The 23,448-nt window shown below is 36.9% G+C and overlaps 1 protein-coding gene across 1 annotated transcript in view; it reads left to right on the forward strand.

The window, feature by feature from the left end:
* Nucleotides 1–23,448, forward strand: part of EYS (eyes shut homolog) — an 871,663-nt gene that overhangs the window by 338,301 nt on the left and 509,914 nt on the right. The window contains exon 22 of the mRNA XM_070932259.1: nucleotides 8,662–8,783. Coding sequence (XP_070788360.1) covers nucleotides 8,662–8,783 — 122 coding nt within the window. The remainder of the gene's footprint in view (nucleotides 1–8,661; nucleotides 8,784–23,448) is intronic.

The raw sequence follows: 23,448 nt of genomic DNA on the forward strand, positions 1-23,448 counted from the left end.
TTTTCACAGAATATTCTATAGCAGTGGCTGGCTGGGGAATTCTGGGAGTTGAAGTCCACCCATCTTCAAGTGATCGAGATTGAGAAACACTGTTTTATAGAATAGCTGATCCCAAAATCTGGCTGACTCAACCCCTTTGAGCTCTCAAAAAAACTTTAACAACTTGGCTCTTTCAACAAGTCTTTGATGTCTGATGTAATAGTAATTTTTTTCCTTCTTCAAAGGGAGTTTTTAATTGTTATTAGGTCACTGCTTGTTCTACTGGTGGGAGGCAATTGATTATATTTTATGGTAGCATTGTGCTTTAATCCTATTACTGAAATTAGGAAAGTAAACCTCTCAGGGTCAGTTGCAAATGAAAATGACACATAAGTCTAGTTAGTTGAATGAAAGGAGAAATGAACAAATCAATACTATTTTTCAATATGAAATAAAAAAAAATAGGTGGTCTTATAATTGCAAATTACTATACTGGGCATTTTATTCAGTAACGGTAATATACTTAGCTACATAACTTGATTTTTTTTGCCCCACCTGCTATTCACAATTATCTTACTCATTTAGATTATTTCAAAAATACTTTTGTCTGTTTGTTTGTTATAGATGGTAAAGGTAGTTTCAGTCTGTTTTCTCTTTGTGTATTTGCACACAGTTATAAAGGACGATTCAACTTATATAGTTCTGTGTGGTTCAGATTCAAAAACACTTTTCTAAGAAGCTATTCATGAAACTATTCAGAGATATCAATAAAAACTGAAGTCAGTGTGGATCTTCTGATCTTCTAACTATTGAACTACATGTTCCTACACTTGGCTTCAAATACTTCTCAGAGGAGGATATGTGTTTGTATATTATACCTTTGAAGTAGCATGTTTTTCATTCATTTATTTAGTCTTCTTCCTAGTGAATAAACCGTTGATCTAATGAGTTATTTAAAAAAGAAAGAAAGAAGCTGATTGATGTAGTACCAGTTATGTAAACCAGCCCAATGATCTAGAAATTCAGAAGCTGAATTTCAAACTGACTTCCCTGATTGCATCTCCCAGAGAAATGTACAAAGTAGAACATAAGATATGTCTCTTCTTGAACCTAACAAAGCATAAACATGCCCTGGCAACATTTTTCCTCTGCCATTTCCCCATGTTATTGCCTTCATTTCATTTCCATCTATGAATTAAATAGCCTTAATTCAGCTGTATTTTTCCCTTTTTTTGACACAAACCAAGGCCAGTTTGAAGGTGTGTATAATGTATGACTCTGAATTGATGTTTGCTGACAAGCAGTGACTAAAAATTGAGTTAACAGAGACAGAATAGAGATGGGCGAAAGGAACAGTAAATTTCATGCTTCTTGTCTACTGACTCAAGGATGGGCATCACTGTCATTATAATGGGGAATTTTCCTTAATGTTATATTGCAGTTATGATTTCATTAGATTCCATAGGAAGGGTATCTTTTTTTCTTCTCCTTTCCTTTTCCTTTTCTTTTTTCTTTCACCAAAATTTATATATGGAATCAGCCATTCTTTTCCTAGACAGGTCCTTTGAGTAATAGAATATCAAGCAGTGGTGAAATCTAAAATTTGTTACTACCGGTTCTGTGGGCGTGGCTTGGTGGTGGTTGGGGGTAATGTGACTGGGTGGGCGTGGTCATTTTTTTTTTTTTTTACTTTTAAAACCATTTTTTCTACAACCACTTCGGAGAAGAGGTTGTAAAAAAATGCTTTCAAAAGCCTTTGAGGATCCCAGCTGAGCCGCGCGATCATCAGAGGCTTTTTTTTTTACTTTTAAAAGCATTTTTTCGGCCAAAGAGGTTGTAGAAAAAATGCTTTTAAAAATTAAAAAAAAGCCTCTGATGATTGTGCGGCTCAGCTGGGTATGGGGGGGGGCAGGGATTTTTGCTACCAGTTCTCCAAACTACCCACCTCCATCACTACTGGATTGGGCAATCTGGTCCGAACCGGGAGCATTTCACTCTTGATATCAAGAGTCTTCTTGTTGCCAAAAGTACTTGCAAGTCCTGTCCCATTGCACAAAGCTTTTTTTAAAAAAAAAAAAAACTAAAGAATTTTATTTTAATAAAAAATACTTAAAAATTTTCACTTTAAAATTCTAGATTAGAATTTAGATTTTTTTAAAAAAAATCTTCATATAAAATGCAAAAACAAAAAAGAAAATTTAGATTCTGTCAAACAGTAAATGGGACAAAACAAATATAAGTCTGACCTATCTCCCTAGTGGGGATAACTACTGATGCAGACATTGTTTCTTACCAAGGACCCTAGTTGATAATTACTCAGTTGGAGGGAAAAACCAAATGCTTTCTTGTTAACAGACTTCTCTTCTAAATTAACAGGAAGATTGCAAAATTCTGTTCAGCATCTTTAAGGATGTGAGTCTAATGTTGGGATTGTCAACCTTGAATTTATATTGCTATTCAACTAGGTATTATATATTTTATTAATACATCTATGATATATCTTTTTTATGTTAATATTCCTTAAGAGCAATGGTGGGATTCAGCCAATTTGCACCACTTCGGGAGAACCGGTTGTTAACTTTCTGAGCAGTTTGGCAAACTGATTGTTGGAAGAAATCATTAGGGCAAAGAACCGGTTGTTAAATTACTTGAATCCCACCACTGCTTAAGAATTATTTTAGTTTGTAATATTTGCTTATGGATGGAGAGAGAGAGAGAGAGAGAGAGGGGGGGAGGGAGGGAGGGAGGGAGGGAGGGAGGGAGGGAGGGGAGAGAGAGAGAGAGAGAGAGAGAGAGAGAGAGAGAGAGAGAGAGAGAGAGAGAGAGAGAGAGAGCGATGGATGATAGGAAGATCCCCTAGAGACAGGAACCATATTATTACAGGAAATTGAAGAATTCGGCAAAGTGGCAGGAATCTTACTAACAGGCAAAATGAGGAACTGGAAGAGAAATTGGGGATCCAAATTGTCAAAAAAGTGAAATACCTGGAAATTTGGTTAACGGTGAAATGCTCCTTGATAGAAGAGGACAATTACAATAAATTAGTATAACAGATACAAAAAGATTTGGATAATTGGGCAAAATTACAAATATCTTTAATTGGCAGAATCACCACAATAAAAATGAATATGCTACCTAAATTTTTGTATCTCTTCCAAACAGCACCAATAAAATTGGGGATTTTTTTTTTTAACAATAAAACAAAAAAAATAGCAAAATTTATTTGGTTGGGGAAAAGTGTCTGAATAAAGCTCAAACTTTTATAAGATTCTAGAACCAAAGGAGGTTTTGGCCTCCCTGACTGGGAATTATACTATCAAGCAGCGGCCGTGACATGGCTTAAAGATTGGATCCAACTGAACAATAAAAGGGTATTAACATTAGAGGGCCATGATCTCCAACTCGGCTGGCACACATTTGTTTGGGAAGGGAAAAACCAAACCCACACATATTTTCAGAGACACGTAGTGAGAGATACTTGGATAAACATTTGGGAAAAAAATAGGAAAAATCATTATAAGAAAATTCCAATTTGGCTATCAACAATGGAGGTGATGATTTATCCAAACATATTAGATTTAAACAAGGTGGTGAGGTATTCGGAATTATTAGATGAACAAGGAGACTTAAAATCTGATCAGGATTTAAAGAATCAAGGAATAAAGATTGATTGATGGCCCTATCTCCAAATTAGAACAAGATATAAAAAAAAATTAGAACAATATGACATTTATGGAAAACAATTGGAACTTGATAAAATATTATTAGGGACAGGGGACAAAATGATTACCAAAACATATAATTTCTTCCTAAGATTTAAAATGGAAGAAGAAAATGTGAAGGAGACAATGATAAGTTGAGCCAGAAATTTTGGATACAGTATTGAATTGGACCATTGGAATAAATTATGGGAGAAAAAATATAAACTAACAATGTCAGCCGCTTACAAGGAAAACCTCTATAAAATGTTCTACTGTTGGCATTTACCACCAGCCAGATTGGCCAAAAATGTTTTCAAATTGTTCACCCAAATGCTGGAAATGTGGTTATAAACAGGGAACCTTCTACCACATGTGGTGGATGTGTCCCAAAGCCAGGTAGTATTGGCATAAGATAAGGAAATGGTTGGAAGAAATAACTGAACAAAAGATCGAATTGAAGCCGGAACTATTTTTTATTGGGCATCTTTGTCACTGCATTTTTTTGTATTTGCCAGCTGTGCTTGAACTCTAAGACTTACTGTAGCTGATCAGAGCTCTTATCTCTAAGCTAACTGCGCATGTCCACATTCTTTCACTTTCTTCTAACTTTCTTTGTTCACATGCCAAGAGGTCTGGCAGGAACGCTACCAAGATGTAATCATTAGCTAGTAAGACTGTTTTTACTTTCCTTATAATAAAATGTGTTTATTAGAATATATCTTGGTTTTATTTTTCTTAAAGTATACTTCAAGGAAAGGTCACGATCCATTCTCTAATCAAGGTGCATTTACCTAAAAGCAGAATGGGATTAATTGCCACCTTGACACGTGGCAGCAGAAGGACGGTTTGATTTATGGCTTTTTTCCTTGCTTGTTACTTTGATGGTTAGACCTCTAGGCCAGTTTAGCCAGATGATTATTTTTGGCGACTGAGAAACGCTGATTATTTTTTGCAAATATGCCGAGAAAGAAAAAGAAATACAGAACGCTGCCAAGATGTAATTAATTAGCTAGTAAGATGTTTTTACTTCTTTATACTAAAATGTGTTTATTAGAATATATCTTGGTTTTATTTTCTTAAAGTATACTTCAAGGAAAGGTCACGATCCATTCTCTAATCAAGGTGCAATTACCCAAAAGCAGAATGGGATTAATTGCCACCCTGACAATCTTAGATGAGAAAATGGGTAAAAAAATTCAATACATAATATTACATATATTAATGGCATCCAGAATCGTCTTTGCGCAGAATTGGAAACAAACTAATATCCCTTCAGAGGCATTGATAATAAGAAAAGTATATGAGTGTGCAGAAATGGATAGGAAATGAAAGAGAAAGAAGAATCTGAGTACTACCAAATTTGTAGTAGATGGTATACCTGGCTTGAGAACAGGAGTAAAATTAATGTATAAGATGTACAATGTATAATATATAGTATATAAGAACTATATAATATTGGTGATAATTTGATTATATGTGAGTAGATATTACTATAACTTAAACAATTGTATAATATAGGATAGTGAACCATAGAAATAGAATCTATGTAAATATGAATGTTATGGATGATATTGTTACCGATACGGAAAAGCTGTGATAAGTGAAAATTTGTGTTTTGAGTTTTAAATGTTGAAAACATTCAATAAAAATATTTTTTTAAAAAAGATAGATAGATGATAGACAGACTCTTCCATGATTACCATGTGATTTGGGCAGTGAATATGGCTTGATCTCTCTCAACTTTATTATTTGCAGGGTAGAAGCAGAAACATGTACTGACATAGCTACTTTAGACCATCTTCCTGTTCAAAATAATAATACACTTCTAGAATAGGGTGTGCAGTGATGGATAATTATACTAGTGATGATTTCTTTGACAGATGATATTATGTTCCTATAATGCTGTTAGTAGCACTGAGCTGTATTTTGTCTGCAGTAGGAACAATGTGGGGTGTAACTGATCAGTTGGGTTGTGGGTTCCCAGGAGTTCAGTAAAGCAGATGGAAAATGCTAAGAGTAGCATCTGGCCCATGGCACACAAATGGTTGTGTTGTAATGGAAATGGAGAGGGTTTTATAAACCTGCAAACTTTTGCAGTTGTTCTATATGCTCTATAAACTAAGTTACATTGGGGAACTTAAAATTTCCACTTCATAAGCCATAGACTAAGAGGATTTCTGCACTAGTAATTTATGGTGTCACTCAGTCATCTCTGTTATAAAACCTGAATTCATTGACAATATATTGCCACAGCACTGGCTGAGTGACACTATAAACTACTGATGCAGAAATGCTCTAAGGATAAATATGCACATGCCTACTTATAACTTGATGATGGCAATAGTGAGTGATAATTAGCAATATGAAAACTTACCTCAGAAATAAATAATGGAGACGAAACTTTCATGTTTCCTGATCTGAAAAGAAACCCATTCTGAACCTTGGAAATTTACTAGTGTAGGAGGGGAACACCACCAAGACAGTGCCAGGGCCAGTAGGACATAATCAACTCAGAAAGGCAAAGGCCACAGGCATAGGAAAATGACCTTCCCAAAATAGAACACATGAACATTGGGGCCATTTAGGAACAAAAGAGGACCAAGGGAAATGGCACACACAAAAGACTCAGGACATGCCAGGAAAGGAACTATCAAGACAGCAGAAACTAGGAGAGAAAAACAAAAGGAATGGCAGAGGATTAGCAAAAGGAAAAGATTTGATCAATAGCCCAAGCAATCTGATAAGAGTCAAGATGGGGGTAAGGGCTTACCTGATAACAACATGATCAGCTTAAGGCTAGGAGCAAATAATAAGAACAGAAGAGAACAAAAGAACACAAGACCAAATAACCCAGACACCACCCAGTTTCAAGTGGGGAGAAACTAGAATAAGAAAATACAGGGCAATCCATGAACACACACACAAAGGGAAGACCCACAAAAGCAACAAAAGAAACAAAGAATTTCCTTTGTACAGAAAACTATAAGAATGTATGCTTATCTTGTAACGATGTCAGCTCACCCAGGAACGCTGGTCCACGACTTCGCTCGATCTGACTTCCTGAAAAATAAAGAAAACTTGCTTTCATGCAGCTCGCTTCTCTCGCAGTTTTGCGCGGCGCCGGAACGCTCTCCCAGCCGGGAAATTCGAACCCTCGGGGAGGGGAAACCTCTCCTCCCTTCTAACACTAGCTTTAATTCCTATTTAATCAGTGTAAACATACAGATGAATTACGTTTCATTGGGCTATATTGGTACACAAACAAACATAAACAACAGAAGCTCTCTGCCTAAAGAAGATTAGACTTCAGAGAAATGTCTATGATGGAAGACTTTGCCACAACCATTAGTTTTTTGCATGAAAAGAATTTGTATTATTATGTTATATGCGTTATATGGAAAAATTACCAGAGCCAAATGATCAAGGAAAATTGAGAGTATTGTTACAGAGGTCTAAATAAGGTCTTTTTGTTAAATTCTTTATTTGGATAATGATAAGTACAAGATCTCTAGACATCAATACTTAAGTGAATGTTCCACTTTTATATCTGAGTTTTGCAGCAATTGCTTCTATTTGATTAACTGGTCTATACAATACAATAATCTCATACAAGTTGGAGTTATTTCCAAGACTAAAATCAAGATTTACACATTTTGTTCTTTTCCATTTAAAAGGACTGTTCAACATGACAGATACAAAGCATGATAGATTATTACTAATAAAAGATCTTTTATTCCAGGAACTGGAGTGTTTCATGGTTTTATCATAAATAGATTTATTTTAGGAATGATGATTTAAATGCTTTTAACCAAACCTAATCTGCCAAATATTTTAAAACAGATTATTCTATTTGTATTTCCTGGGTGAGCAGTACTTGGTGGCCCTGAAACTGAATGGTTCTTTTTTTAATATATATATATGTGTTATATATATATAACAAATATAAAACACAAATTTTCACTCATTACAGCATTTCCAAAATGGTATCCATATCATCCATAATATTCATATTTACATAAATTCTATTTCTATAGTTCATTATCCTATATTATACCATTGATTGAGTTATAATAATATCTACTGACATATAATCACATTATCATCAATATTATATAGTTCTTATACATTATATATTTTACTTTATACATCTTATGCATTAATTTTACTCCTATTCTCAAGCCTTATTAAGATTTAAAATGGAAGAAGAAAATGTGAAGGAGACGATGATAAGTTGGGCTAGGAATTTCGGATACTGTATTGAATTAGGCCATTGGGATAAATTATGGGAGAAAAATTATAAATTAACGATATCAGCTGCCAATAAGGAAAACCTCTACAAAATGTTCTATCGGAAACTGAATGGTTCTTGTGTTTGCATAACAGCTGTCTATGACTAGGAATTGCTGATTCAGAGCCTAACCTAGAAACCTTACTAAACAGCTAATGGGTAGTTTTAGAACAGATGATAAGAACTGACTTTTAAAATGCTTGCAAGGGCTGCTTTTTATGTTTTATGTTTTAAATACAGTAGAATATTAAGCATTTGCCATGTATGAAGTTTGTTACGGATCACATTTTATGACATTTCATATTGTTGCTTCTCCATGTTTTATCTATATCAGGAAAAGACAGGACCTTGAGTTGTACTAAATGGGTATTATTTTTTCCCATGGCCAAGTAGCAACTATTCATGCACTTTCTTCTATATGGTCTCAGCCTCTCATACATTTATTGTAGCAATATAAGGTGAAACACTAGAAAAATGATTTCAGTCTTGGTTAATGTCTCACTAGAGAATGAAAATATCTAGTTATTTCATCAGTTATTATTTATTAAGCACTGGATCTCTTTATCATTCCAGAGATCATTGGTATTACAGTCCAAAACGATTTTGAATCTTTGTTCCTTAAAAAAATGCTTATTTAAAACGCACTGGAATATTGTGAAATAATTAATACATTTTTGCCTTAATTCATTTTAGGGTTACCAGTGTATCTGCCAGCCTGGCTGGGAAGGGCCATTTTGTGAATCTGAATCTAATGAGTGTAACTGTGGTCTGTGTAAAAACAGTGGAACATGCATTGATCTCTTCAATGACTTTCGGTAAGAAGTATCCTCTCTGCACTAAATCATATCCTTCCTTGGTGTTTTACAATTTATTGACCTTGTTTCATTTGCTGAAGTTCTAAAGTTGATTAGAGAGAAGGACTCTCTTGAATCAAGAATAACTTCTGATGATTACATGGATATGTGTATCTAGCTTTTTTCTATTTTTGGCAAATATTATGAAAGTAAGCTACCATTGACTTTTTCCATAACATTTTAGCTGTTCAGTCTAATCTTATAGTTCTATGATTTCCTGGTGGTATTCATCCAAATCTAGCAACATCTGTCCCTTCTTAGTTTTTTTTTTTTTTTTTTTTTCAAAATTTGCCAAATTCTGCTACAGGCTGCAACCTGTTGTGGAGGCTTTAAAAGCCCTTTACTGCAATTATTAAGAAGCTTTTGACATATTGGGATCAAGAGTTTGTTGGAGTGCTGATGTGTATTAAGCAGTCCATTGAGGAAGAAAAAAATGATTGTATGGAAATGTGCAGGCATTTAATCCTCTTTTATACTGAAAGGAGAAAAGTACTATATTCCTCATTTTAAAAGCCTCTGTTTCATGCCCAGTGATTTATGCTCAGCTTTCAAGGTATATTATCTTTTTAATACTCAAAACGGCTGACATAAAAAGCAGTCCTCCTGGTTCATTTGTTTATTCATAGAGACATCAGAGAGCAGTCAAAGTCTCCATGCTTGAAGTACAAAAGGATGAACCTTGGTCAGGTCTCTTAACTTTAACTTTGATTTTAATAACTATTTCCATCAATGTACTCTACTAGCAAATACAAAATTAGCAAGAATTTTTTTTTTCAATCCATCACAGTACTCTTTTTAAAAATGCAAATTACTTTGGCTATATTTTGTTGAGGTTAGGGCCCTATTATATCTGTGTGTGTATATGTGTGTGTGTGTATAGGTATATACCATATTTTTGGAGTATAAGACACACCTTTTTCCCCCAAAAAAGAGGGTGAAAATCTGGGTGCGTCTTATACTCCGAATGTAGCCCTGCCCAGCTTCTCAAATGGAGGTTTCAGAGGCTGAAAAAAGCATCAGAAATGAAGCTTCAGAAAAGAAGCCCCCAAACAGAGCTTCAGAAAAGAAGCCTCAAACAGAGCTTCAGAGGCTTTTTTTCTGAAGCTCTGTTTCAGAGGCTTTCAGAGGCAGAAAAAAAGAAAAAAGAAAAAGAAAAAAGCAAGGCACAGAGCTTACAACCAAGGAACCTGTTGCTAAAATTCACCTCTGGGAACAGCTGACTGGGGGTATTCCGGAAGGCTGATCCACCTGCCAGTCAGCTTTTTTCTTATTTTCCTCCCCAAAAACTAAGGTGCGTCTTATACTCCGGTGTGTCTTATACTCCGAAAAATATGGTATGTATGCATATAGATATATGTGTGTATGTATAGTGTGTATGTTTGTAGTGTGTATATACACAAACTACACACACATACACAGTGCATGCATATACTATATATGTTATATAATTTGTAGAAATCTATTTCTATATTCTGCATATACACAGAGGAAGAAAGAAACATAGTTTGGCATAATAGTTAAAGGCACAAGACTAAAAACCAGGAGACTGTAAATTTCCTTGGAAGCCACTCAGAACTGCTTTATTCACCAATAAATCACCACCAGATTTGTGGTATATAAATTTAATAGATGATGATGAGAAGGAGGAGGAGAAGGAGAAGGAGAAAGAAAAATGGTATAGGATCAACAAATTTGTTTATCAGTGACCAGGAACATATTCCACTATGCACAAACTGAGAAGACAGGCATATTTACACATATTTAAGCAAACAGAATATCAGAGTTGGAAGAGACCTTGGAGATCTTCAAGCCCAACCCTTTTACACATTTGACCTGTACTTAGTATACCTATATATTTCTTTTTCTTCCATAGTTGCATCATTTATTATGATGCTACAATACCTGTTAAACTACTGTTGTGACTACTATACTTTTTCAACTGTGGTTTGTTCGCTAGAATTTTTTTCTTTCTGCAAGAAAATGTGAAGGGTCATCTTCCTTGCCTTTATCCCATTGCTAAAATTACCCATTTGTTTGATACTTAACTTCTTCAGTGCTTCATTCCTGGGATTTGGATACTGGAAAGCAAATTTGGAATGTCAGGATGTATTCTAGACAACCTCTGTTTGCTGTTAGTGTTATTTTTAAGACTTTTAGCCCACTTTTTTTTTTACATACAACTCAAGGCAGCAAACATATCAAATAGTCCTTCCTCCTTCTGTTTTCCCCACAACAACAATCCTGTGAGGTGAGCTAGGCTAAGAGAGAATAACTCACCCAAAGTCACCCATCAGTTTTAATGTGAATAAGTAATTAAGTAATTCTGGTATAAAATAATAATTTCCTGTCCAGTTAATGGAGGAGGCTAACCAATAAAAAGTATATGTGTGTGTGTGTGTGTGTGTGTGTGTAGTTAATATTTCGGGTTTCTTCCCGTGTAATTGTGGATATATCCCTAAAAGGGTAGAAGCGATGTTTCGACAGAATCCCATCTGCCATCATCAGGCTTATGTCAGCAGTCTTTTGCAGTAACATATATATATTCATGGGTAGAGGTATGCAAGTTTTGGTGTATTCAGGTCTTTTCCCATGTAAGATTGAGCATATCTTGGCAATGTTTTGACGAGGTCGAACACAATTGCAGAACACAAGAACGCAATCAGAAAAGAAGAAAAAACTTCTTCCCTTTTCCAGCACCTTAAAACAACAGGACACAAAATTGACTTTGAAGGAACCAAAGTAATCTCCAAAACTGAACACTTCAACAAGAGAATAATCATGGAAACCATCAAAATAGAGAAACACCCCCATAACATGAATAAACACGATGATACCTCCTGCCTACCGGACATCTGGAAACTAGCCCTAGTCAACTGAAGAGTCCCAGCCACAAAGATTAATACTGGACCCAAGATAACACATGACACCACCACCAATCATCCTCACCAGATTCAAACCCAAACCCATCCCATAGACGAAATACAACCACCATCCAGAAGCCAGACCACGGCGGCATCACCAGTTGCTGTACCCCCCTCCGATCCCCACACAAAGCAAACTGACACATGCCATGAACACATGGCAAGACCTCAAACTCGGAGCCAAACCAAAACCCGGGATGTGGCATCACAGCCATCTGCTCAGGACATTACATCAAAAAACTCAGGATATCACAACACTAGAACTCAGGATGTTAACACACAGCCCATTACCCAGGTCATTAAAATACAAAAGACTAATGGGCACACATCAAGGACCTCACCCACACAGGATGTTATGAAACAGCTGACTAATCTGCAAACATTAACTCCATCAACCAATCAAGATGTAACAGGCAACTAACCTGCTCACAGCAACAAAGCCAGCACCCCACACCTCCCCACCAGTATTTATAGAGAGACGGCAGCTCCGATCACGCCTTCCTCGCACAAGCACGAAGCCAAAGACATCAGCCTGAAGATGATGAGTGGGACCTCATCGAAACATCACCAAGATACACTCAATCTTACATGGGAAGATTACACACCAAAACTTGCATATATATATTAGCTACAGTATTGTAGGATCTGCCCCACAAGGCAGATGCCAGGGTTATTGGTCCAAAGACAAGCACAATACATTCCATTGGCCATATGTATGTTACTAACTTATGTGACAAAATTTATATTTAAATTGTTATTGTTATTATATTGTTGCATATATACATTCTCTATGTCAGGGCGTTGATTAATCCCATGTTTGGCTCTGGGACAAATCACCCTGGTTTAATTAGAGGAGATGGATCGTTGCTCCTCCTTGTTGCAATATTCTGAAAAGAAACGCAAAGAAAAGTTTCTAATAAAACTCATTTATTTGTTATAAAGAAAATAAAACACCTCACTAACTAAGAAAGATAATGGTTACATTTTGAAAGTAATTCGGGCCGGCTGCTTTTCAGCAGTCGACACCCCCGTGGCATGAGAACAAAGGAAAAAAAATGTGTGAAGCAAGTGAAGGAATGCGGACATGCGTAGTAAAATACTGATAAGGAACTTGGCAAACTACAGTAAGTCTATTAGTCCAAAAATAATGAAGCTCAGCTGGGAAATAAAATAACGCAGTGACATTCCCCTTCTTTGCCAGTTGAGCGAATATCAGTACATCATCAAACAAGGCACATCTTCTTATGCAGATACTCGTGTTGAGCTGCTGGAAGTGGTTTGTTGAGCATATCAGCAATTTGATCATGTGTTGATACATATTGCATTTTGACAAAACCTTTTTTCACTAAATGCTTTATGTTTTGGTAACGAATGTGAATGTGTCTGGACCTAGAACCTGTGAAATGAGATTCAGAAATATAAACCACCGATTCATTGTCTTCCATCACGGTGATCGGTTGGATCGGGTGTGTCAAGATATCTGTGACTAAAGCATCAAACCAAGTTAGAGAATTACATGCATCTGAAACACAAGCATATTCAGCTTCAGTAGATGAACAAGAAACAAAATTCTGTTTACGTACTTGCCAATAAACAGGACATCCATTTAAGAACATCATATAACCTGAAGTACTTTTACGTGATTTCTTATCACTTGCCCAATCAGAATCTGCATAACAACTTAATTCTGCATAATCAGTATGTGTTGGTTCTAACAATAACTTCATGTGTTTAGTGTATTTTAGGTATCTCAATAATTTCTTAATACATGTCCAATGAAATTGTTTTGCCTTACCTACGTGTCGAGATAAGAGATTAACACTAAGTGCAATGTCGGGTCTGCTCCAACTACTAATGTACAATAGTGACCCAATGACTGAACGATAAAGTGTTTGATCCTCGAACTCAGGACTTTCTTCTTGTGTCAAGTTATGAAAATCTGTTTGCATGGGTGTCTTTGTTGTGTTAGCATCTTTCATGTTGCAATGATGCAAAATTTGTTCAATTTTATCTTCTTGTGAAAGACTAAACCCCTTCTGTGTTTTTTCAATCTGAACACCTAAATAAGTGCTAATATGACCTAATGATTTCAATGTGAAATATCTCTGCAAAGCTTTGGCAAAAATTTCGCTCATTTGCTTATTTGGACCAATATAAACAATATCATCAACATAAACAAGAACTATCTCATATGCATTGTTAGATCTTTTTGTGAACACGCACTCATCAGTTTCGGACTTAATAAAGCCCATTGAATTTAGTTTGTCAGTAAGACATAAATACCACATTAAACCAGATTGTTTCAGACCATAAAGACTTTTGTTTAGGAACCAGGTATCCCCTTCTTGCTGTCGGAATCCTGGAGGACTTCTCACGTAGATCTCTTCATCTAGGTCTGCATGTAGATAAGCCGTGTCAACATCAAACTGGAAAACTTCTAAACCAAGGATAGTTGCAGTTGTTAAAGCAATTTTTACACTCTCAGTTCTGACTGTCGGTGAGTAAGTATTTGTGTAGTCCTCAGGATAACGTTGAGCGAAACCCTGAGCTACGAGTCTGGCCTTGTACAGTGACTCACCATTTGGTTTCTTTTTGATTCTGTAGACCCATCGAGTGGCAATGACCCTTTTGTTTGCTGGAGGTTTTGCAGGTGTAAACACTTTAAGTTTCTTTAGACTGTCCATTTCAACCTGCATTGCTTCATACCATTTGTCTTGCTCTGAATCAGGGAGCTGCTTGATTTGTGTGAAATTATCAGGTGGAAGTGTAACATTGCAAATCAAAGGCAAGGGTGCTTTTGTCAGTTGCCAAGAATATCGTTGTGGAGGGATTCCTTTTGTGGCCCTCTTGGAACGTCTCGGAACAACTGTCGAATCTTCTTCTGGTTCATCCTCATCCTCACTTTCATCGCTAACGTCAGCATCCGCGGCTTGCAAAGACGGAACATCGGGTTGAGAAGAATCAGTGGAATCTTGATCATCAATCTGCGTGGCATCAGCAGTATCATCTCTGGGAAAATAAACTCCAGGATCATTGGAATGAATCCTGGACCAGTCAATATCTTCTTCAAAATTAGCAGATTGGGAAATCACAATTGCATGTTTAGAGTCAATAAATCTGCTCCATTTTGAGTTATCATCAATACCCATAAATCTCAGTCTTTTTGCTGCTGGACTTCCTTTTCTTCTTTGAGCTAAGGGAATGTTCACCATAGCGTATGAACCAAAAATATGAATGTTTTTAAGATCGGGCTTGTAGCCATACAACATGAAGAAAGGAGTCTGATTTGTTACACTGCTCCAAGTACAGTTGACAATGTAATTTGCATACTTGATAGCTTCACCCCAGTATATCATATCAAGGTTGGCGTCTTCTAGGAGACAACGCATCATGGTTTGCAGTACCCCTTGTCTTCGTTCTACGACTCCATTATGAGCCGGTGTGTAAGGGGCTGAAGTCTGATGAATAATTCCATTCTTACGCATCCAGTCCTGGAAACGCTGAGACATGAATTCGGCACCACGATCACTCTGGATTCTGGCGATGCGAACTTGGTGTTGGGTAGAAACAAGGGTTGCAAAGTCTTTAAAGATCTGAAAAGTCTCTGATTTTTCTTTCATAGGATATACATATCCATATCTAGAGTAATTATCAACAATTGTTAGAAAATATTTTCTACTACCAAATGATGGGGGGAAAGGACCAACTATGTCAATGTGAACCAAATCAAAAATGCGTGTTGACAGGCATGTAGCATGTTTGGGAATGGCTGCTGCTTTGGATTTGGCCTTCTTGCATACAGCACAATCCAAAAACACCTTACACCCCTTTAGATCCAAACCTTTTGCGAACTCCGGCATCTTCCTAAGAACACGGAAACTGGCATGCCCCAATCTTCTATGCCATTTGTGGATACACCTAGAATGCAAAGGTTTACCTGTTAGTGAATTCTCAAGATTAACATTTTTATGCGGAACCTCAGGCTTGCTCTGAGCAACCTGTTTACCAATTCTCTTTTTGTTGGCTTTAGGAGCCTTAGGAATAGCAACAGGATCTCTCTCTGGAGCATCTCTCTCTGGGCCTGTGCTCTCCCTTTTTGGAGTTTGCATACTTGCCTGTGTTTGGGTTTTAGGCTTTGGCTATAAGTAATAAACACCACCAATTAATATGGTTCCAGAAACAATATCTCCATCTTTAACTATGTAACTTGCATTTTCAAGGTGGTGAACCTGGAATTTTAACATTCTAGACAAGTGACTCTGACTAAGCAAGTTACTGGTTGCTGTTGGTATATAATAAACATCAGGAATGAATGCATCGAGCTCTTCAACATAAACAGTTCCTTCTCCTTTGACCTGACAAGGATGATTTGAAAAAGAATAAAGTTCACGTAGTTCAGGTTCAGGCTCGTGCATCTCTGTGAAAAATTCCTTTCTGTAGGTAACATGCAATGCTGCACCACTGTCCAAAGTCCACAGGAGTCGTCTGTCGTACTCTGGTTGAGGTTGTGGATCATTGGTTAAAGCCAATGTGGTGAGTGGAGTTTGTGGATCACGCCGGGGACCACGACGACCTTGTCTTCCACCTCTGCCTCTGCCTCTGGAGTCTGTTCCTCTGGGCTGGTACGTGACGGGAGCTGGAACTCGTTGGGGACAATCCCAGGTGGCATGTCCCACACAATTGCAGGTGTAGCATCTTGGCATCCTTGGAGCATAGGTCCTTCCTCGGAAGGGGCGTCTAGCTGGAGCTCTTGATGCGGGTGGTCCTCTCAAGTGTGGCGTGGCCAACATGAATGCCTCTTCTTCAATTAAAAGTCTACAGACATTGTCCACTGTGTGTTGAGCAATTGGGACTTGGTTAATTTTTGTAACAGCATCTTTCCATTCATAATTCAGAGAGTTAATAATGATGCTGATCATTTGAATATCTTAAATGTTATGGCCTCTTTCTCTCAATTCTGTTCTCAGACCTTTCAGTTTGGTCAAATGTCCTCCAATTTGTTCACCGGGTTTCAATCTCGAACCGTGGAGTTCAGACATGAGTAAACATGAAGATTCAATTGAGATAGGCCTGTAGCAATTTTCCAATTCAGCCCAAATTTGTTGGGCTGTTTTATTTGGTAGAAAAATGACCTGCAGTTCAGTATCCATGGACATCAATAATGTTGTGCGAGCCCTTATCTCTAAATCTCTTATTGCAAAATCCCAAGGTGGTCCAGGAGGGTTAAAAACCATACAGTGAGTGCCTTCTCTAAGAAGCAATAGTGTAATCTTACTGACCCAGGCTTTGTAATTGTGTCCTGACATTTTTAGTTTTGACTCACCAGTTAGTGGAGAGACAGAAAATGCCTGGTAAGGAGCCTGCACTTGGTATGCTGGCTGTGCTGGCAGAAATGCCTGTGGTATTTGCTGTGCCTGTTGTGGACCTAAAAATGGTCTTGGTTGTGCCATTGGAGGTGGGCTAGGAGGTGGCCCTATTTGCATTTGTGGCTGGGGCACATATGCAGGCATTTGTGGCTGCTGTGGCTGATGCACTGGAATCTGCTGTATTCCACTTGCCATTTCTGCTTGATCTGCAATATTGGCATGACCTGCTGGAGATGCAGTCATTTGCCTTTGCTTCATTAAGTTTAATTGTGTTCCATCTAAAAAGACACCAACACCACCAGGGGGTGTTTGAGTTTGGGCCTGTGGAAACACTTGTGGCATTTCAGCTTCCTGTAGTAAATTACTTTCACCAGCAGATGGTGCTGCACCTTTAGCTTCAGGCAGCTTTGCATACGTGGCATTGTATGCTTTAGAGTAGGAGTGGTTATGTAAGACATGTGTAACTTTTTTTTTTATTGCAAAAGTTTTACAATTACATTTTCACCCCTTTTTTTTCACCCCCCCACCTCCCTCCCCAAACTTCCCATCCTCCCTAACCCTCCCTAACCCTCCCCCCCAGACTTCCCTATTATGTACTCATAACTAATAACACTGATATATAAACTTGAACCCATCCCTCCCCTTATATAATTTTTCCTCTTTGTCTCTTTACTTTAAGATATTTCTAATACATTATTTTCAAATAAAAGCTATTTGATACTTTCTAGTTTGATATTTGTTCTGAACATATTCTATCCACCTTTTCCATTCCCATTCATAAGTCTCTTGTGAACAATCCTTTAAATATGCTGAAATCTTCGCCATCTCTGCAAAACTAGCCATCTTCAAAGTCCATTCCTCGATAGTAGGCAAAGCTTCATTCTTCCAATATTTACCTATCAACAATCTTGCTGCTGTTATCATATGCAATATTAGTTTTATTTCACCCCGTGTAAAACCCTTAACTATACCCAATAAAAACAGTTGTGGAGAGAATTGAATTTTTTTCTTCAAAACATTCTGCATGACCCACCATATTTTTATCCAAAAAGCCTTAACTTTCCTACAGGTCCACCAAACATGATAATACGTAGCATCCAAACATTCACATCTCCAACATTTTGGCTGAACATTAGGGTACATACATGACAACTTTTTAGGATCTAAATGCCATCTATAAAACATTTTATAAAAATTTTCCCTCAGGTTCTGCGACTGTGTAAATTTAACATTCTGAACCCAAATTTTTTCCCATGTTTCCAACATCACTGGTTCTTCAAAATTTTGTGCCCACTTAATCATACAATCTTTAACTAATTCAGTTTCTGAATCCCTTTCTAGCAAAACATTATAAAGCCTTTTAATATGCATTGGACCTTTCTCTCTTATATGTCCAACCAATTCTTCCTCATGCAACATAATACCAGTTTTTTGGTCCTCTTTCCATCTCAATTGTAGTTGATTATATTGTAGCCAAGTTAAATTAATTCCTTCATCCAACAGTATCTGTAGTGTCTTCAACTGCCATCTGCCCGCATCTGTGAAAAGAACCTCTTTATATAAAAACCCCCCGAGTGACATTATATTTGTATTCCACATAGTATGACCAAGATCCAGCCATAACGGTATTTTGTAATCCCATTTGAGTCGGTGCTTCTTCCAAACTCTCATCAAAGAGTCTCTAAGTATATGACTTTTAAATACTTTATCTACTTTGTCGTCATAAAATAAATAAGCATGCCATCCAAATTCAAGATCAAAACTTTCTGCATTCAGTATTCCAGTCTTTTTACTTCCAAACCAATCACTTGTTAAAGTTAAAGCTGCTGCATCATAATATAACTGTAGGTTTGGGAGTTTAAGGCCTCCTCTTTCTGGAACATCTTGCATAATTTTCAATTTCACTCTCGGCTTCTTCTCGTTCCAGACAAACTTATTCACACCCGACTGCCAAACTTTCAGTTGTTTATCACTTTTAAGCACCGGAATCATTTGAAACAAAAACAGAAATCTTGGCAAAATGTTCATCTTAACTGCTGCTATTCTTCCAAGTAAAGACAGTTGCAGCTTTTTCCAAGTCTCCATGTCTTTCTGGACCTCTCGCCACAACACCTCATAATTATTTTGAAACAATTTCATGTTTGATTCTGCAACCTGAACTCCAAGATATTTTACCTTAGGTACAATTTCAAAACCTGCCCTCCTTTCAAGCTCATGTTTACGATCTTGTGTCATATTTTTAACTATCATTTTAGTCTTTTTTGAATTCAGTCTAAAACCTGAAACTCTACCATAGTCTTGTATAATGTCGTTCATCAGGATTGTTGATTCCATTGGTTGTGATAGGGTAACAACCAGATCATCTGCAAATGCCTTTATTCTATAATCCTCTTGCCTTATCATTATGCCTTTCAAAATTTTAGAGTCCCGTATTGTATTTAGCAAGACTTCCAATGTTAAAATAAATAAAAGTGGGGACAACGGACATCCCTGTCTTGTTCCTTTTTCAATTTTAAACTCTGTCGTCAAACTTCCATTAATAATAATCTGTGCTTTTTGCTCTTGATAAATTGCTGAGATCGCCTGTATAAATTGGTCCCCAAAGCCCATCTTTTTTAAAGTCTTTAGTAGAAAATTCCAATCCACTCTATCAAAGGCCTTCTCTGCATCCAAAAAAACCAGCACTGCAGGAATCTGTTTATTCTTATCAAGATATTCCAATAAGTCTATTACTTGCCTTACATTGTCCTTCATATATCTGCCCTCAATAAATCCCGCTTGGTCCTCATGAATCACCTTTTGGATTACTGGCATCAACCTGTTGGCTAATACCTTCGCATAAATTTTATAGTCTGTGTTCAAAAGAGATATTGGTCTATAATTCTCTGGTTTTTTAGGACCAACTTGTTCTTTTGTTATCAAAGATATATAAGCAGTTGTCCAAGATGGGGGTATTTTACCCCCTTGTTGAATATTGCAAAATAAATCTCTAAGTTGTCCCACCATTTCAGCTTGTAAAGTTTTGTAATACACTGCAGTCAGACCATCCGTGCCAGGAGCTTTGACTGTTTTTAGCTGTTTAATTGCTGCTGTTATCTCCTCCTCTGTTATAGGATAATTCATTCTTTCCTTTTGTTGATCAGTAATTTTTGTAACTCTCTTATCATTTAAATATTTTTCTATAAGTCCATTCTGCACCTCTTCTTTGGCATATAGTTTAGTATAATAGTCCACAAAAGCTTCTTTAATTAATTTTTGTTGAAAGATTTCTTTCCCTCCAATATCAATACTATCAATAATCCGTGCACTTTGTTTTTTCCTCAATGTGTAAGCCAACCATCTGCCCGGTTTATTAGCGTTGCAAAATGTGTTATGCTTCGCGTATTGTAGGCTTGTTGCAACTTGTTCCGCCATAAGCATTTGAAATTGGTCTTTCAAAAGTTTTATAGCACTTCGTATTCTTTCATCTGTTGGGTTTTTAATAAGTAACTGTTCTTTATTCTTTATTTCCATTTCCAACTCAGATCTTTTCTTTTGTCGGAGCAGTCTATGTTTAGAATTCATATAGATAAGTACCCCTCTCATATAAGCTTTACTTGCGTCCCAAACAATTTCAATTGGGGTACCTTTATTCAAATTTATTTCAAAAAATTCTTTCAAATGCTTTTTAAGTTCTATTGTATTTTTTTCATATCTAAACAAGTTCTCATTTAATCTCCAAGAACGTCTCTCAACCTTATCCATCTCAATTTCTATCCATACAGGGCTATGGTCAGTCAAAGTTCTTGTAAAAATCTTTGTTCTTTTTGTCTTAACAAGTAGATCATTTGACAACAGGATAAAATCAATCCTAGAAAAGGATCTATGTCTATCAGAAAAGAAAGTGTAATCCAATTCATTTGGATTATGTATTCTCCAAACATCTTTTAGTTCCATATCTTCTTTCATATCAAAAAAAGTCTGTGGTAGTCTAATTCTAGACTTTGCCAAGCTCTTTTTATCTAGTTTAGAATCAATTACTCCATTCCAGTCTCCCATAATTAAAATAGATCTATAGTCCCATTGCAATATTTTAGTATGTAACATCTTATAAAAATAGTCCTGTTGTTGGTTGGGAGCATAAATTCCAATCAAAAGAATTTGGCCATTTGCTGTGAGCAATTCAATTGCTACAAACCTACCATCTTGATCTGCTTCTATAACTTTCGCTGTTAATTTTTTATTTACATAAATAACCACACCATTCTTTTTCTGCGAAGTTGAAGATATATAATGTGCTCCTAGTTTTGGGTTTATCAAATATTTTTGATCTTGAGTTGTGATATGCGTTTCTTGTAAACATATTATATCATTATTAAATTGTTTCAAATATGTAAATAATTTCTTCCTTTTCTGTGCTGAATTCAACCCATTAACATTCCAAGATAGACACTTAAAGGTCATCAGCCTCTTTCTGGAGCGCAGAGCAAAATATTTGAAGTTCATCCGAGAGCTTCGATCTCGCTCCTCCCATAGCGCCACTCTCTTGTACGGTACTCTTAACTGCCTTCTTGTCTTGTCTTTCCTGTTGTTGTTGTTGCTTTTGTTTAAGTAGCTTGGATTGAGCTCTAGTTATACGTTGATCTTTAACTTCAGTCAACTGAATCAAATCCAAAATTGGAGAAGAATCCAACAAGGGCTCACTCAGAAAACCTCCTTCTGCACCTTGCACTATTTCTAATTCCTGCTTAGACTGTTCTTTCAATTGCCTCTCTTCACTCTCCTTAATCTCCAAAACTGTAGATGTACGTGGAGATGGTGTTCTTTCCTTAAGAATAGTACTGTAAAAGTGTTGTGCCTTCTCCACGGTATTCAACCGATATCCTTCTCCCTTATATCTAAAAATTATCCCAGCTGGTGCGTCCCACCGGAAGGGTATCTGTAAATTTTTCAATTCCTTAACAAGAAAACCAAATTCTTTTCTAGCTTTCAACATTTTAGGAGGTAATTCTTTAAAAATTTCAAGTCGTGAACCCCCCACTTGTACAGAAGTATGAAAAGATTTTTGCAGGATATCATTTCTAATTTCTCTGTCGGTAAAGTATATGACCACATCTCTGGGCAGTTGTCTTTGTCTGGCCACCCAAGAGTTCACTCTGTAAATTTTATCTATTTTATGAAATACCAAATCAGGATTAGCTTGTAAAATCTTAGCCAAGGCTTCAGAGCAAACTTGTCTCAAATCCTGTCTCTCCTCCTCTCGAATTCCCCGAAGCCGTATGGCGAATTCCATCGCCCGGAATTGTATCATAACAATCTCATCTTCAATTCTCTGCATTTTATTGTCAACTTCATCAGTTTTATAATCATTGTCTTTCATCTTAACATTAACTTCTGATTTAAATTCTTCAACTTTAAAATCAACTTTCCCAATAAATTCTGCCAGGCCAGACGCCACTTCTGATATTTTTTTGGTCACCTTATTTTGATTCTGTTTCACCATGTCTTTAACTTCATTAATTTCCTGCATAAATTCCTGATGTGATTTTTGAAGTTTATCATCTATCTCCTGTTGAGATTTTTGAAATTTATCATCCAAAGTTTTAGAAATAAATTCTTTTAAATCTCCCACATCAAATTCTTTTTTCTGAGTTTGTAGCTGTTGAGCAGGGGGAAGTTGCATTTCATGTTTGTGTGTGGGGGATCCCCCCCCTAATGCCTTCCCTTCCTGCTTCTTTGAAGCCATCCTGGCTCGTGATCTAGTTTTTCTAAAGAGGGAAGTTCCTTTTCCTTTCCCTCCTGCACAAAGACTTCTAAAAAAGTCCCCCAGATTTGATCAAATAAGGGTTAAAATAAAGCAAAGTCCAATATTGAAAAGGGAAAAATTTCCCAGTTATTTCTCTTATAACAAGCAAGGCAACTTTGTAGCAACTTGGAAACTTTGTAACAAAGCAAAGTAACTTCACCAATCCACACTCGCTGGCTCGTTAACTCTGAGGCTAGGCGCCATGTTTTTTCAAAGCACTTTCACTCACTCGCATTTTCTCAGATTGAAAAGTCAACAAAGTGCTAATACTTGCGTTTCCAAATTTCAGGATTCAGTAGTTTCGCTGTTTATTAAAGCTGGTTCTTTCGCTTTAAGTTTCCTGCAGCCGGCTTGTTCTGCAAAAGCAGAATCGTCCCACGTCGCCCGGAGTTTCAGCAGGTTGGGAGGGAGCCACGCCTGTTCTCTCCCCAGAAACTTCCCTGGGGGGTTACAGGGGCTCAACCTGTGCCCTGCGATCTCTCCTTCTTCAATCCTGTGGATTTAGAAGTTTTCGAGCCGCTTCTTCGTCTCGAAGCGGCTCTACAGGCGGCGGG

This window comes from Pituophis catenifer, unplaced genomic scaffold (genome assembly GCF_029215685.1).
Source record: "Pituophis catenifer annectens isolate HBS135680 unplaced genomic scaffold, rPitCat1.0.hap2 SCAF_1, whole genome shotgun sequence".
Lineage (NCBI taxonomy): Eukaryota > Metazoa > Chordata > Lepidosauria > Squamata > Colubridae > Pituophis > Pituophis catenifer.